The 16,693-nt window shown below is 35.9% G+C and overlaps 1 protein-coding gene across 4 annotated transcripts in view; it reads left to right on the plus strand.

Annotated features, from left to right (window-relative positions):
- LOC140333552 (acyl-CoA dehydrogenase family member 11-like) overlaps positions 1-15,754 on the plus strand; it is a 31,381-nt gene extending 15,627 nt beyond the window's left edge. For all 4 annotated transcript variants that reach the window (XM_072415275.1, XM_072415277.1, XM_072415278.1 and 1 more), the window contains 12 exons: positions 840-939; positions 1,981-2,098; positions 4,848-4,990; positions 5,395-5,544; positions 6,422-6,516; positions 6,596-6,695; positions 8,299-8,439; positions 8,520-8,612; positions 8,708-8,815; positions 10,301-10,472; positions 13,116-13,182; positions 13,462-15,754. In XM_072415275.1, the coding sequence (XP_072271376.1) occupies positions 840-939; positions 1,981-2,098; positions 4,848-4,990; positions 5,395-5,544; positions 6,422-6,516; positions 6,596-6,695; positions 8,299-8,439; positions 8,520-8,612; positions 8,708-8,815; positions 10,301-10,472; positions 13,116-13,182; positions 13,462-13,570 (1,396 nt within the window). In that variant the 3' untranslated portion in view covers positions 13,571-15,754. The remainder of the gene's footprint in view (positions 1-839; positions 940-1,980; positions 2,099-4,847; positions 4,991-5,394; positions 5,545-6,421; positions 6,517-6,595; positions 6,696-8,298; positions 8,440-8,519; positions 8,613-8,707; positions 8,816-10,300; positions 10,473-13,115; positions 13,183-13,461) is intronic.
- The last annotated feature ends 939 nt before the right edge of the window (positions 15,755-16,693 follow it).

Genomic DNA, 16,693 nt, shown 5'->3' on the forward strand with positions numbered 1-16,693 from the left:
ATTTATTAAATTTTGGACATATTTCAGTGAGTTATGCCTAAGAATTATAGCCTACAATCTAAAATAAATTTCCATGCAAAAAATGTAACGCTTTTTGCATGGAAATACGCAAGTACTTGGCGTTCACGATTCCTGATGATGTCAGTGCATACGCCCGTCGACGGGGGGTCGTAGCGGGAAATTCAAATATTTTGTACTGGATTCAATACAAAGTCTGTATCCAATCCAATACAAAATAATACAAAACATTTTTATGTGGTTTTGTCTATAGGTATGTGACGCAGGACTATATATTACTATACAGTATACCGAATTATTGCATTTTCAGTATTTTTTATTTATTTATGCATTCTTGTTTAAGCTGATTTCTGTGTTTTTTTTTTTTTTTTTTAATTTTTTTTTTGTTAAAAAAAATTTCATGAAAAACAGTGTACCGCTTTTGGTACAGAAATCCAGACATCAGTGAAACGCCCAGGAGGTTAAACACCGCCACCACTCTTTATCAACCCTTTTGTCATTTTCATTTTTTGGAAAACAATTTTTTTTTTTATGGAAATACATAGATTTTTAACCCTGATGAGGCAAACATCTGTCACAACATATGCAAAGAAAAGACATTTAATAGAGTTGTATATTCCTTACCTGAATATTTCCATATATGAGTGTGGACAAACAGTATTACAAATCCTTTGGCTCATAGGAGAATTCACATCTGCCTACTTTTTGCTTGAATTTCTATGATACCTTTACCCTCATAGGTCTAAATAACTTATGCTGGTGCATATTACTCTGCATTTCATGTTCAAAATGTATATGATAATTTTCTTTTTGATCCATAGCCGCTTGATCCAGATTGTAAAGCTCTACCTGTATTCACCGTCTTCTGGCTTGTTCTCATGCCCTCTAGCTATGACAGATGGTGCAGCTAAGGTTATAGAAGTAAGTAATCTGACCACTCTGATATAGCATGTGTGTCCATGTTTTCATTTCTGCTGCTAGGGATAATTAGTGCATTTCAACACAACATATTCCACAACAAAAAGTTCATGGTTGTGCTATGTGGAATTCCTGCAATTCTGCTTTATGACTAGTTCTGCACCCAAATACAAATATACCTATGAATTGCTGATCCACACAAATTTCTAATGTGCAATGCAATGCGCTTTATGTTGAATTTCAACACACATTGTAATATTACATTACCAAACTCCACTTAAACCCTATAAACCATAATCTGCGGTGCATCATCAAAGCGCGTGTTGACATTTGATGTAAATTGTATGGCAATGCACATTGGAAAGTGTAACGCATGTTGAAATGTGTGTTTGGATGTATCTACAATAGAAAATACATTTCTAGGTAAATGGAGGGGGGTCATAAAGTTTTATAGGTGTAAATGTAAATTAAAAAAAAAAAAAAAAACATAAATGGTCTATATATTAAACTAAGTGAAAAGTTGTTCACTCACAATACACAGTGTTACTCTGCTTCAGGAAAGCTTTATTTACTGTAAAAGCTATAAATAAGTGTCTTCTCCAAGAAATGTCTACCTGACAGGTTACTTCAAAAATTGTGTTCTAAATATCCAAAATATACATGGCTAATAAAGTAGAACATTGAAGAATGTAAACCCAAGGAAGTATAAAGTTGCTGTGTGTCTGACTATGTGAAATCAGAGTTGTTGGGCACAGCTAAAATGAAATATCTTATTCAATTAGCTCTTTAAAATTACCAATCTCAGCCACCTCCGAGCATCAATATTACTTGAAGGTCAGTGACTCTCTGTTCTCCTTGGGTAATCCATTTTCCTAGAAAGTAAAGTGAAATGTAGGTATATTGCCCCTACCAGAGACAAACCCATCAGCTTTTACCTTACCTGGGTTTTATTTGCTTGTAAATGTAAAACATATACCTAAGGATTTTTGTTAGCTGATCAGTGAAACGGCACTTAACATTGATTTCCTTTTAACACGTTACTAGACACTAGGTACTCCAGCTGTTCTTCAGGATGCCTTTAAACACCTTACATCTCGAGATCCAAGCAAGTTTTGGACATCAGGACAGTGGATGACAGAACGCAAAGGAGGATCAGATGTGGGTATGTAATGTACAAGCACCTTCATTTTTAAGAGAAATTCTACAAATACACAAGTCATATTTTAAAATTCTGGTCCATAATTTAGTATATATTTTAACTTTGTTAAAAAAAAAAAAAAAAAAGCTCTCCAAGACTGGTAAAGATAGACTATCATGGGAGAACCTGGGTGTTCCAGCAAACTTGCAATGGATCTGGTCCAGGACTGGAAACATTTGTCAACTAATCCCAGATAATTAGAAATCCATTCCAGATTTGCTGGATCACCCAGGTTCTGCCATGATAGCCTATCTTCACCAGTCTTGGAGAGTTGTTGGTTTTTTTTTTTTTTTTTCAAAATCAGGCTTGTTCCAGGAATGCTGTTGACAGACACATCTTAGATAAACTGCATATGACTAAAGAGACACTGGGAATGTTGCAAGCTGCCAAGCACAAAAATAGCAAATAATTGGCTGAATACAGCACTGGCAGTGGTGTTCCCAATGCCAAGACTGTGGTAGTGCACAGTGAGGGATTGAACATTCCAGAAGGCCAAAAATGACACTAAAGCAATAATGCCATCACTCTGTTTTACTAGCTGAGTCTGTAGAGCACATGAGGGTGATCTGATCATAAAATGTAAAGGAATGTAAAAGGAAAGATTAGTTTATAGAATAGTCACAGCATATTGACACAGGGAGTCAGGGAGAAGAGTAAAGTTGGGGATAGGAGGGTAAATAAGTGTGGTCTTTACTGGTCTTTACTCTATTTCTGATTCCTCTGACAATGCTTATACACATGTAGCAGAATGTATATTTTCTTTGGATTGTATTACAATGTAAAAATGGGGGCAGGTGAGATTGTGTGAGCAATTTTGGGAACATAGACAACATGTGATTTAAGGAGATTAAAAGCCCAAAAGATATATAATTTATCTACATCTGACTGCCCTCACATCCATCATGGGGCTTGGAAAAATAGTCGGGAATATGATGTCCTGTGTCACCAAGTAGGGAACTTAAATCCTGATTAGTATTTGGTACAAACTGAATATTCATATGTAAAGTGCAGGATTTATTTCTGTGGTAAACTGACATTGTAATTTTATCATATCACTTCATGCATGTCTCTGTGTATTTTTTTTTTTTTTTGTTCAGTAGATTGTACTAAAATACACTATGGGCCTGAATCCAAGAATGAGGAGGATACACTTTCATCGGTGAACCTGGGTGATCCAGCAAACCTGGAATGGATCTGGTCCAGAATTGAAAACATTTGTTAAGAAACCCATTTCAGGTTTGCTGGATCATCCAGGTTCACTAATGGAAGTGTATCTTCCCCAGCCTTGGAGAGCTTTATTAAATCAGGGCTATGTCTTAGTGAACCCAAGTTTTACTGATTCTTTATAATTGGTACAAAGGGGGGATTTGTATGGAAAGCACATGATTTTTTTTCATATTTTCTGTGGTAAACTGTCCATGCAATTGGGAGTTTTGTGTGTATACTGGGGTGTAGTTTTTTGGTGGAGTATTTAGCACAGTGTTTCCAGACCATAAATGGGGGAACCCCTTAAGATACTTTTCATAACCTTCAAGAAACCCCTGTTATAATGCTTGCAATATATTAATGTATTTTAAATTGTGGGCCAGTGGGAAGAATGTCAACCTTACAGATAGCCAAAAAGATCATTGGTATCAGTTTAAACTGACTTGAGAGGCACAAACTGCTCATTGCTTTAGAAACTCTTAGCAAGTAGTAGTAAGTAGGTAGTACATTAAAAGACAGTATGTTTTAGTGAACCAGAGTGTTCACAGTTGTACAAAAATGTTGTACAAAGTCAGTAAAAAAACATCATTGTATGCAGTATGCATCATTGTATGCATTATGGGCAACATGGTAGCTCAGTGGTTAGCACTCTGGCGCCGGGTCCCAGGTTTGAATCTCTGCCAGGACACCATCTGAAGTGTGCAGGTTATCTCCATGCTTGCATGGGTTTTCTCCGGATACTCCGGTTTCCTTCCATATTACAAAAACATGTAGTTAGGGTATTTGGCTTACTCCTAAAATTGACCTTACACTGTATTAAAGACATATGACTGAGGTGGGGACGTTAGATTGTGATCCCCTTTAAGGGACTGCTAGTGATATGACTATGGACTTTGTACATCACTGCGTAACATGTTGGCGCTATGTAAATGCTGTGTAATATTTAGGCATTTAACATATAATAAGGATGGACTCCTATGCCAAAAGAGCAGGCATGTCATGATTGGTTTAGAGGTCAATTAGGTTATGGAAGGACATTTTTGGTGGGAGTAAAAATTATGAGCCCTGTAATCTTTCGACAGATGGAAGTGGGCATTGTCCACTCCTTGTAAAGAAAATGGGTTCTCTAGAATAGGGAAGAGGGTGAAATGATCTCTTTGGATAATAATCTCTTTGAATAATGTAGATGAGAGGTTCCAGGAAATTAAAGTGCTTTAAAGATTAAAGATTTTTCATTTGGGAAATAAACTGTTTGAAAGGAAAGTTTGCCTGTATGCTAAGCAGTAATTTCTGAGGAATAGAGATGTTTTTGATTTTTTGACAATTAATGCAAGTAAGACATCATGTATCATTTAAATGTAGGTATTTTGTTAGGAAGCAATATATCTTGGTTTTTTAAATGTGTTATATGCCTGAAAAACAATGTGTACAGAGTTCCAGTTTTCCCATATAGGCATGGTGCTTCCCTTGGTCTAATAAAGCAGTAGTTTTAAACTTATTTTTTCAGCTCATGGCACAGAGACATTGGCTTATTCCCAACCAGATGGGACATACAAACTGCATGGCTACAAATGGTTTACATCAGCCACAGACTCTGATATGACTTTGACTCTAGGAAGGGTGGTTGATGAACAAGGACATACAGTACAAGTAAGCAGCAACGCACATTCATAAAATATTTAATATTGTAATTTTTTTTTAATTAGAGATATTATAGCTTACATTTAGTTGGACTATCTTATTTATGTGTGTAAAAAGCTGTGTTTCCTTGTATGCTTTGTAATCTTGTGTACAAGACAATCAAACAATTTGTGCATATTATTCTTTGTAGTGCTGGGTAGTGATTATAGCTTGCTGTTCCTCGTGTCTCACTACAAATGAACAATCACTAGACTCTCAGCAGTCTCTAATAGCCAATGACAATGGTATCTTCATTTGTTTAGTGCTGACAGGTGCTGTGCTATTCGGGTGAAATGTAAATTTTAATGCCAGGTTTGATTTAAAGCATGTTAATGTGCTTAGAGGGTTTGAATTTATGTTTCATGTTTTTGCAGGGCACTAAAGGACTGTCTCTTTTCTACCTGGAAGTACAAGATGCACAAGGGCAATTGAATGGAATTGAGGTTCAAAGGCTTAAAGATAAATTGGGCACTCGACAGCTTCCAACGGCAGAACTGTTGTTGGATGGTGCAAAAGCTCTGCGAGTAAGAGTTATTCTAACATTGCACATTATATATATTATGCAGAACCACAATTATGTAATAGTTCAATAACATTATTTTGTCAAAGATGTTCTGGAGTTTGCGTTGGGCTTACATTACCAAGATATTTATTAGTTCAGTATTTGTTATGTTCTATGAATATACAAATGTCTCTGGTCTACAAGCCCTTTTAGCAGGTCAGTTGCTCAAATGAACAGTCCATGATGTAAAATTTCTGTAAGAAAAGTTCTTCTTTCAGACACATTTACAAATAAGCAATAATGTAATTTACCTTGATATAAAGCCTTATGCTTTAGTTTGAAATTAGTATGTTTGGTAATATATTTTATGTTGATGGAAAGCAGCAGTTAGTATTAGGCTCATCTTGAGATCAGTTGGCGGAACTAGACATAAGGCTTTTTTGTATCACCATATAAAGATTTTGTTTTTACAATGCATGCCTAGAATCTTACTTAATGCTCCACTTACACATTTCTCCTCAATTTTAATTGAGGCATCTTCTGTAATCAAGAAAAAAATATTGATTTTTTGTGCATACCAGGGTTTGAAACAAGAAACCCCAGAATTGCATGAGTGGTTGTGGTTAGCCAACTTCCATTTGTTGTTAACTGATTCATATGGATCTGTCTCTAGGAAGAGAGTGAAAGAGGAAGTTACCCACCTGTTGGTCACATTTTTCTCTAAATAGTACAAGACCAAAGCATTTTACTGCTGCATTCTCTGAAGGGAATTTTTTTTATTTTCTTTCTGGGGGAAGCTGAAATTTGAAAACTTAGTTTGCCTGAATAAATATTATGATTATGAAGTCCTGATAGCCTACTTAGCTGTTACTGAGTTAGCCGTTATTGTTGTTCTTTAGATTTCTCCAGAAGGCCGTGGTGTAGCTTCGATTTCCAACATGTTGACCATTACCCGTATTCATAACACCATTGCTGCAGCAGCTGGAATGAGAAGGTATCTATTTACATCATTCAGTATATGCATAAAGTGGTATTACCTGTAAGTTCATTTTAAATGCATACATTAAATTTAGGGTAATCAACTTGGCACGAGAGTATGCATCAAAGCGATTTGTGTTTGGCAATCTAATTAAAGAGCACCCACTTCATATCCAGACTATGGCACGGATGGAGGTGAGCACCCTTTAGTGTTGTACATGTAATATTATATTTCAGATTAGTGCATTACATATTAATTAAACATATCTTGAGGTATTATACTAGTGTCACCTAATTTATACTAATAATCTGATAGTATATAAGTGCATGAATCTGCAACTAATGAATTTAATAGTTAAGTCTCATTAGTAAAGAAACAAAACCTGGTAAAACTAACAATACATGAACAGTTGTATTTTAAACACACTGGTTATTAAAATGGAGGTGATTAGCTTCTACAATAATCAACAAGCATGCACAGCATACTTTATTGCCCAAATTTACTTTGTGAGCATCTGTCCTGCAGGTCCTGGACACACAACAAGAACGTTAACTAGAAGAAAATAAAACATGAAGAACAATAAAAGCCTGTCAAAGCTTACCTAAACTCAGAATTTTTAATTTACATAAAAGGGCAGACAATGCTTTTATTTAAAGTAAAATTTTTGTATTTTGTAAAGTAAAATGTTTGTGTTTTTTTAACACCCTTTTCTTTTTTTAAAAAGGTGCAGCACTGCCCCTTTATTCTCGATCGCCTAGGTGATCAAGAATGAATGGTAACGCAAAGCCTCCTGGTATACCTAAGTCATGTAACCTAGGAGACTCTTGGTTGCTCCTTTTGCGCATGCACAAGCATCTCAGGCATTAACAAAAGGAGCCCTTTTGATAGGGAAATGCATGCGCAGTGAGATTGGTAAGTTAAGTTTCCTCATCTACATCACCTGGTTTTGCGTCTTCTCAGTCGGAGATCTGGTGATGTAGAAAGAAGAACGTGAGAAGATGATGGTGCCTGGCTCTCCCTCTGAGCTGGGACTAGGACGAATACCGGGATGACACGGGACCCGATGGAAGAAACCTCCCAACGGTTAGACTGACCTGCAAGATTGAAGGTAAGTGTCATTTTTTGTTTTGGGTTTACTTCCATTTTTAGTACGGGTTTCTAACGAAAGAAATATTTGTTTTTCTTTTTCATGTTGAAGGTGGTGGTGTTGGTGGTGGCGAAACCTCAAGACTTTAATACATATAATAGAATATTTTTTTTTTTTTTGTTTAGATCTAATGAATTTTAAAATTTACTAGAACACACACTAATTTACTAAAATTACCCACTCCTGACCCCGCATACGCGGGGAGCTGGGTGTCATGAAAGGAGGAGAACCCCCCCCCCCCCCATAGTGACATCATTGTCAAAAGTCCGCCCACTCTCCCATCGCAGATTTAAGCCTTTATTTAATTAAATGCAGAATCTAAGTATCAGCTTTGTCTTCTCCAGAGCCTCTAGAGGTGATGTTGTTGTGCTGCAGACTTTTACCATGGTGGTTGCAGTCCTTGGACAGACCAGGGTGGGCAATTTGATGTACAAAAAATTACTTCACTTCTCAAATTCTAACGTGGTTATGTCACATTCTGTTCCTCGGAAGTTGGTTATTGCTAACTGAGACTTTACATATACTGTTATAGAGAAACTGAGAGGTATAGTTTTGCACCAGAGTGCACTGTCTGCTTTTTAATTTCTGTTTAATATACTTTTCTTTTAATAGTAAATGAGTCTAGAAGGCTGTGAATTTTTTTTTTTTAGGTAGAGGCACGTGGAGCATTTATTCTGTTAATGGAAATTGGACGTTTGTTAGGATTGGAAGAAACAAACATGGCAACAGAACAAGATCAACATCTCCTCCGACTGCTGACTCCTGTTGCCAAACTGTACACTGGAAAACAGGTATATAAAGAGACAATCAGCCTCTATTACATATTTTGGGACATAACATATCATCTTATTGATTCATGTCCTCATTGTAGGCTCTTGCTGTAATATCAGAGGGACTTGAATGCTTTGGAGGACAGGGCTACATGGAAGACACTGGTTTACCAGCTATACTGAGAGATGCACAGGTAAGAAACTTCCAGAGATAATAATTATTACACAATACAATATATGTAAGCAACAGAAATGTTGTAATTCTTCTTTTTATCTTGGCCTGTAACAGGTGCTGACAATCTGGGAAGGAACAACTAATATCTTATCATTAGATGTTCTCCGTTCAGTATTCAAAAGTCAGGGGCAGGTACTTGGTGCTTTCTTCTCAGCTGTTCAGGTAAGCTTTATCAAAAGCACATTTCCAGATTGATAAGAAATTTGCATTGTTTTCTTATTTATTGAGGAAGATAGAAAGTTTTTGACCTTCATGTTATACAGCTGCCTTTATGAGAATTTGACAATGGCAAACAAAAATACTGTAAACTAACCCTGGATATTCCCTCCTACTACTAGCATGTTTTTATTAGTGTCTTTGAAGAATGGGTGTTTTTATTCAGCTCTCCTATATAAAAAAGGCAAACCTTTTAATTATTTTTTTTTTTTGCGTATATATGAATAATTTTCTACTATCAAAAGAGCAACTCTCTCCAGTCTAACTGTTTGCTCCCCCAAGCCAATAATTAGCCTTGTACCAATTTAGGGAGAATTTTTTAGGATCAAACAGCTTTTGTCAGCTTCTTCTAGAACTCTGCCCTCACTACCAGATACCACCTTTTATCCCATTCTGGCTGTGACTTACTTTGTCCAACCAAGGGTCAAAATGTGTTTAGGAGATTTCACCATTGTTTTGGTTGATTCCTTTATTATAGATTGGTTTGAGCAAATTTTGAGCAGCTTTTGACACATGTACAGCTTAGTTTTCTAGGGTTGAGGAGCTGGTGTTTTCAGGGCTACAAACTCTTCCCTTCCTTGGTTTCTCACCTCAAGGAATCACTGTACGAGTTAGCTCCATCAATACCTCTAGGTTCTGTACAAAGATGTCATACTAATTTCCTGTTGCAGAATTGTTCCTTGAAACCTATTCACCAACTCATTTGTCATTCCCATCCCAGGGGAGCATCAACTTCATGTTACAACAGAAAACTATGAATGTTTTCATGTCTTTTTTTTTACAAGTACAGCAGCTAGCAGCTTTTGTGTAGCAACTGGGGGTCCACAGGCAAGCAAAACAGTGCAAAGGCTGCCACCAGGTCTTCTGTTCACATGTTCTTTAAGTTCTACAAGATGGATATTTTCTACGTATCTGATGCCGGGCTTGTGATCAAGGTCTTTCAGGCAGTTAACTGAGCTCCAAGCAGTCTCCAGTTCTGTTGTGTTCTTGAACCAGTTACCATTTTTGCTGTGTTGTCCTTCCCTCGCTTGGACTGCTTTTAAATATTCCATGAGTTAGGCTTCCTGTGTCCTTGTACGGACAGCATTTTATACACACTCTATTTAGGAGTTCCACTCATCCGTATGATTTATGGTCATTCTCTTGGTACTACTTGTAACAAACTGAGGTATGCTGGTTTCTGTTCGCCATTGTCCAATCCTCCTGCAGGCAGTAGTATAGCTATAATAATTATTATAGCTGTATTTGACTGTACTGCACAAAAAAGGCAAAAATAAGCAACATTTAATACAAATTATATTTAATTTGGAAGTAAAATTGCTGTATGGTATTGTCCTCCGATAGTTCTAATGAATTTACAAGCTGGAAATCATAGAATCATTGCTTGTATATCAATGTTGTGAACCGACATAGCTTGTGTTTGTTACACAGGACAAACTGGAATCATCAGCTAATTTACCGGAATTGTCACAACCTACCTCAAGGTTACTAGAAGCTCTGGAGCATTTGAAAGGCTTCACTCAATCGGCAGGAACAAAAGGAAGCAGCTTTATGGAAATGGCTGCACGAGACTTTGCCTACAGTCTAGCCAAGATCTACATTGGTATGTATTTCACCACCTAGAGCTACACTGTGGGGTAATTTGTCCTCAGACCAGCACTGGTTTAAATTAGGACTTTTTAAACCGGATTAAATGATCAGTGATCTTGACCAGTAATTAAACTGGGAAAAAATATCTCCTAGTGGCATGTCATGGAACTGCATTTTCTCTGGTTTGACAGATGATAGCTGTCCTATGCAAGCTGTAACACTCAGTATGTGGTGCACACTGTGCCATCTACTGGTAGTACTAACAAGAACCCACATAAGATCATTTAAGAGCAAGTGACCCTAACTAACAAAATATGTACAAAATATCTTGGCTTGTAAAAAAAAAAAAGGGGGGGGGGGGGGGAATAAGCTGACAACATTTGAACAGTTTTTTCTCTGTTTAAATATAAAGAAAAAAACAAAACAGAAAAAATAAATCACATCATGGATGTATTTATTCACATTAATTTTACCTATTCTTTAGTTGATTAGTGATTTAATTAGTAGCAGCAAATCAGTTTGGTTTTCCTGTTTTCTAAGTAATTGAGTACCCTGTTTATATTCATATCTGTTTATATTTGAGTGTATAATGTGTATATATATCTTTCATGTGTGAATATATGGTAAACACATCATAAACTACTATAATCATAAATAATAGTAAATACTTTAAATCTTATTGACAGACAAATATACATATGGTTTATTTGGAGAATTAAAATACTGGAGTTCACCAGTGATTGCATTGTTTAAGGTGGGGTTTTGCATGTTTATGATGAGCACAATATTGCAAAGCATTTGTATAGTGTTTCAGGATTGACTCAAAAGGTCCTGATTTATTGAAGCTCTTTTATTATTATTACACAGTATTATGCAGCACTGTACAAAGTCCATAGTTGTGTCACTAACTGTCCCTCAAAGGGGCTCACAATCTAATGTCCCTACCTCAGTCATATGTCATTTATACAGTCTAAGGCCAATTTTTAGAGGGAAGCCAATTAACCTCACTGCATGTTTTTGGGATGTGGGAGGAAACCGGAGTACCCGGAGGAAACCCACGCAGACACGGGGAGAACCTTCAAACTCCATGCAGATAGTGTCCTGGCCGATATTCGAACCTTGGACCTAGTGCTGCAAAGGCAAGAGTGCTACCTCTGAGCTACCGTGCAGCTTCAGGAATGGAGAGGATACATTTTTATCAGTGAACCTTGTTGATCCAGCAAACCTGGAATGGATTTCTTAAAAATCATTTGCTGTTTGTTAGCAAATGTTTTCAATCCTGGAGCTACATCGGAGACATACAGGAAAATATGTTAGCAGTTAACCACCTGAACCTGAGTTCGGGGTAAGAAAACTTGCTACAATCGTTTACACCGAACCAGGCGCGGGGTAGCTAAAAATAGAAACACGCGTTACAGTGCAATCCGATTGTCATACAACATTGTATGACAATCGGATTACAACTGAAAAAAAATACTTACCTTGTCCCCACAGCTCCTCCGGAGACATCTTGTGCAGTGACAGCGTGTGACATCGCTGCAAGCGTCGGTGCGGGCGGGAGGCAGGGCGGTAAATTCAAATCACTTGGCATTGAACTCAATACAAAAAAGCTGTATTGAGTCCAATACAAAGAATTGTATTATATATATATATATTATATAAGCTACTGTACAGTTACATTACAATAATATACTTTTTTTTTAAGATTTTTTTTTTATAACGTTTTATAAATTTTTTTTTTATAACGTTTTATAAATTTAATAAATTTATAAATTATTAATAAATTTAATAAATTTTGGACACATTTTGGTGAGTTATGCCTAAGAATTATAGCCTACAATCTAAAAAAAATTTCCATGCAAAAAATGTTTTGTTTTTTTTCCTTTTTGCATGGAAGTACGGAAAGAATTAGAACACCCGGCGTTCGTGTACGCATCACTCGACGATTCCTGATGATGTCAGTACATACGCCCGTCGATGGGGGTCGTAGTGGGAAATTCAAATATTTTGTATTGGATTCAATACAAAGTCCTGTATCCAATCCAATACAAAATAATACAAAATATATTTATGTGCTTTTGTCTATAGGTATGTGACGTTGGACTCTGTTTTAAAATTTACCACACTAGGGAGGTGTTTTAGAAAAATATATTACTATACAGTATACCGAATTATTGCATTTTCAGTATTTTTAATTTATTTATGCATTCTTGTTTAAGCTGATTTTTGTGTTTTTTATTTAATTTTATTATTAAAATAATTTTTTTTTACATGATTGTGTGTTTAAAACTTAATTATATTCATGATGTCTACTAGAACCTTGTTCGGACATATTTCTATAAAGGGACAGGTCTACAATTTAAAAAAAAAAAAAATTTCATGAAAAACAGTGTACCGCTTTTGGTACAGAAATCTAGACATCAGTGAAACGCCCATGAGGTTAATAATAAATAGTCATATGTACATAAACATGATTTTAAATGTATATAAAGTCCCCTGCTAGTAATTGCCATATAAATATGTCTTCTTTTTACTGGTCTGTCTTGTGCCTTACAATCTTTTCAGAATGACTAAGAGGTTGTGATATTACATATTAACATACTCTGTTCTTATAGGGCTCTTCGATTTCTTATGTAACTGATCTGTGTCTTTTTAGGTTCCCTCCTAGTAGAACATGCCGCCTGGGATGGAGCTACAGACACCTCCATATATTGTGCTCAAAGGTAATTTAACAAATCTTAAATCTAACCAGTCATGGGAGAAATATGAGAGCTGCCACTGGTAACCCTTTCCTTAAACGCTACAGGAGAGATTTCTTGAAAGATGGTCAGTTTATTAGCTGGGCGACTATCAATTTAGAAAGCGAGGTTAGCAATAAAACCCTTAATGTTTCTCCAATTATGAGATTTTATTTGAATGTTTTTGTAGATTAATTCAATAGAACTAAAAATGGTTAAAAATGAAACATTAAGCTGTGAAAATCTCTCTTTGGTTTATTTTAGATGGAGTGAACAAGATCTGTGCCCTGTGAAGAAGGCAGATGTATCTGGGTGCTACAGTTCAGAGGCAGCATCCATGGACAGACAGCTGGTGTATGAAAAAGCCCATTAATTATGAGAAAGCTATAGGCTACCAATTTTAGATGTTGCATCTGTTTTCTTGTGTTATAATTGTAAAACCATTTGATTTTAAAAGGAGCCATTCCTTGTTTCATGGCCCATCCTTAATTTAAAACATTTCTAATAGTCTCTATTGAACTTTTTCTAAAAATCTTATTTAACATTGAAAAAAGCTTATATATCAGTAATTATTTGATGAATATATTAGGGGAGAAGGAGAAGAAAGCATTATTTTGGGCAAATTAGGGTAAACTACGTGTTAATAAGGGACTGGGAAAATTTTAAATAGGGGAATTTATTTTTTACCAAGAGGTTCAAGTAAGGATATATGCAGATTAAAGCTCCCCCCCTTTGATCTGGATATGAATGAAATGCTTTCAAGTTACTTTGAAAAAGTGTTCATTGATTTAGAGACTGCTTGTGTTTTTTTCTGGCTGAACAATAGAGGGCAGCAAAGCAGCTGCAATGTCAACGTCAAGCCTTTAAGGAAACTACATGTCCCATGATTCCTTGCATTGAGTGCCAATGACATTGGTGTTTTCACCAGTTTTAGCTATCTACAGTACATTGGGGTGGGAATGAGGGCATACTGAATGGAGCATGAATTTTACAAAATTACATTGGGTCTTGCAGTTTTTTGCAAAGACATCTAGGTATATAAGGGGACTAATTAAGCTAAATGTAAAACATTTTTTTGTTTTTTAATTTAATGACTGACATCTAAGTTATCACCCTGCGTGGTATTTAAAGTCCGCAAAGCTTCACCCTGCGCTAAGTGAAAAACCCTTTATCAAGTGAATAACTTGCTTTTCTGTATTCCATTAGTAAATCAAATTAGTCAGACAGACCCTTTTAGCAGCCAACAGCCTGGCAAACACTTTTAGGGGCAATTTTATTGATTACCAGTAATCTAATACATGAACTATGCTACTACATATGATATGAGCCCTGGGATTTAAAAAGAACATTTATAGTGAAGTATAATATATGCATTGCATGGGTTTATTGGACATCACTGTTGAAATACTTCAGCACTGGATTATACTTTATATAGGAGAGATGCATAGCTTGAATATATTAGGCATGTTTAAAGTGGTATCTACAATTAAATGTAATAAAATATTGTCGATGGGCACGGCCAGTAAAATTTCTGCCTTTTCCATTTTTCTTTTGTGAGTGGGGCTAGAAGTAATAGATAATGAATAGTAATGGCAAATTTCATATCCACCCTTATGGCTGTGTCTGTACTTATGGCAATAGTATGCTGGTCCATCTACCCTGTATCTTTCCTTCAGTGTGTCTAGGTAGAAAGAATTCTCATCAGCATAGATGGAAGGAGAATACTCACATGCTCTTAGCATGAATCATCGGTCTGTATAACTTGAGAGATTTTAACTATGCGCAGAAATTCCCATTGACTATTATTTTACAGGGAGAAATATTTTAATAATTTATTTGATTTAAAGAGAAAAATGTGTATTACTGCTTCAATGTACCTGCTGTACTACTGACTAAAGCATACCTTGTCATAACAGAAGTATGTCATGAAAATAAACTTGCCAGTAGCAGTTCATACTAAGCTTATAACAAAATGCGTAAGCTGAGGTTGTAATTGGTTTAAACTGCTTGCCAAAATTATTAGTATATCCAGAGATCATCAGCTGAAATGCAAGTCTAGTTGTGCTTGGCCCCATCCCCTTCTGTACCTTTCTATTGGTCAAGTAAGCCTGTACAGTAAAGGGCAGGTATTTAACCTCCCTAGCGGTAACCCCGAGGGTGACTCGGGGTAGAAAAAAGTTGCTACAAGTGGTAACCCCGAGCCACTCTCGGGGTTGGAACACCTAGAGGAGGTTAGTAAATAGAGTGCTTACCTGATCCGCCGGGGTCCTGCGCCGTCCAGCGCCACGCCACAATCTCCGTCTTCTTTCTTCTTCCTGCTCAGATGAGTCACCGGGGGAGTTCCTGGTGACGTCGGTGCGTGTGCCCGCCCCGGCTAGGCGGGGCGGTAAATTCAAAATCCATTGTATTGCATTCAATATAAAATAATTGTATTGAATGCAATACATTGGATTTTTATGTGTAAAAGCAGTACATTGTTTTCAAGAACATTTATTTTACGGTATGTATAATACTATGAGTATAAACTGTGTTGTTTTGTTTTTAAATTAAATTTTTTTTTTAATATATAGATTTTTTAATTTATTCAATTTATTGTTTTTAAATGATTTTGTGTTTCAAACTTTATTATACTCATACTATTTATATTATACTGTAAAATAAATTTTCATGAAAAACAATGTACCACTTTTAGACATATAAAACCAGAAAGAAATGAACCGCTAGGGAGGTTAAAGAAAAAGTTTTATTGATTGTTTTGATTAGCAGCTTATAGTAAAATACCTGCTGGTTATGGATTTTTTCCCATACCATGTTCATTTTTCTAAGCACATGTTTGGTATGGTTTTATTTTATTTTCCTTACTTATTTTTGGTCGTTGAAGATTAACATTTCTTATATCATTCTTATACTGTCCTTTTTTCATAGCCCCACACACACAATACATTTTGCTTGCATCAAACTCATGCAAATCTTAGTTATGTTTCATTCTCAGACTTCTGCTCTCCTGACACATTTCTGTGCACCTAGCTATATTACTTGAAGAGCCACAAGTGGTTTTGCCTTACTGGACATTCAAAGTACACTCCATATAAAAAATACTTTTGCCACATATGAAGAATTTTTTTTTTCTACATACAACTGCCTAATATAATTTCAAGATGTGGATCACATTGTCCTTTTCTGCTCTTTTACAAAGCCATGTATTTAAGGTTTAAAAGTCTAGTTAGCCTAGTCTAAGTAATTTTAAAAATGTTTTTACTATGGGGTCTATTTATCAACAGTTTCACATAAGAGTCACAAATTTTGCACATAATATTTTATATAAAGAACTGGATGAAATCCTTGATAAATAGAACCTTTTTGTGTACCTCCTATTTATACTATATTAACTGTTTAGTAAGCATAACAACAGAGAGTGAGCTCTAAGCTTTTACCGAACAGTTGCATTGCAGCCTGACTCTTTGTTGCAACCTTAAACTCCTGTGACCAAACAGGC

The sequence above is a fragment of the Pyxicephalus adspersus genome, chromosome 6, assembly GCF_032062135.1.
Source record: "Pyxicephalus adspersus chromosome 6, UCB_Pads_2.0, whole genome shotgun sequence".
In the NCBI taxonomy this organism is placed as follows: domain Eukaryota; kingdom Metazoa; phylum Chordata; class Amphibia; order Anura; family Pyxicephalidae; genus Pyxicephalus; species Pyxicephalus adspersus.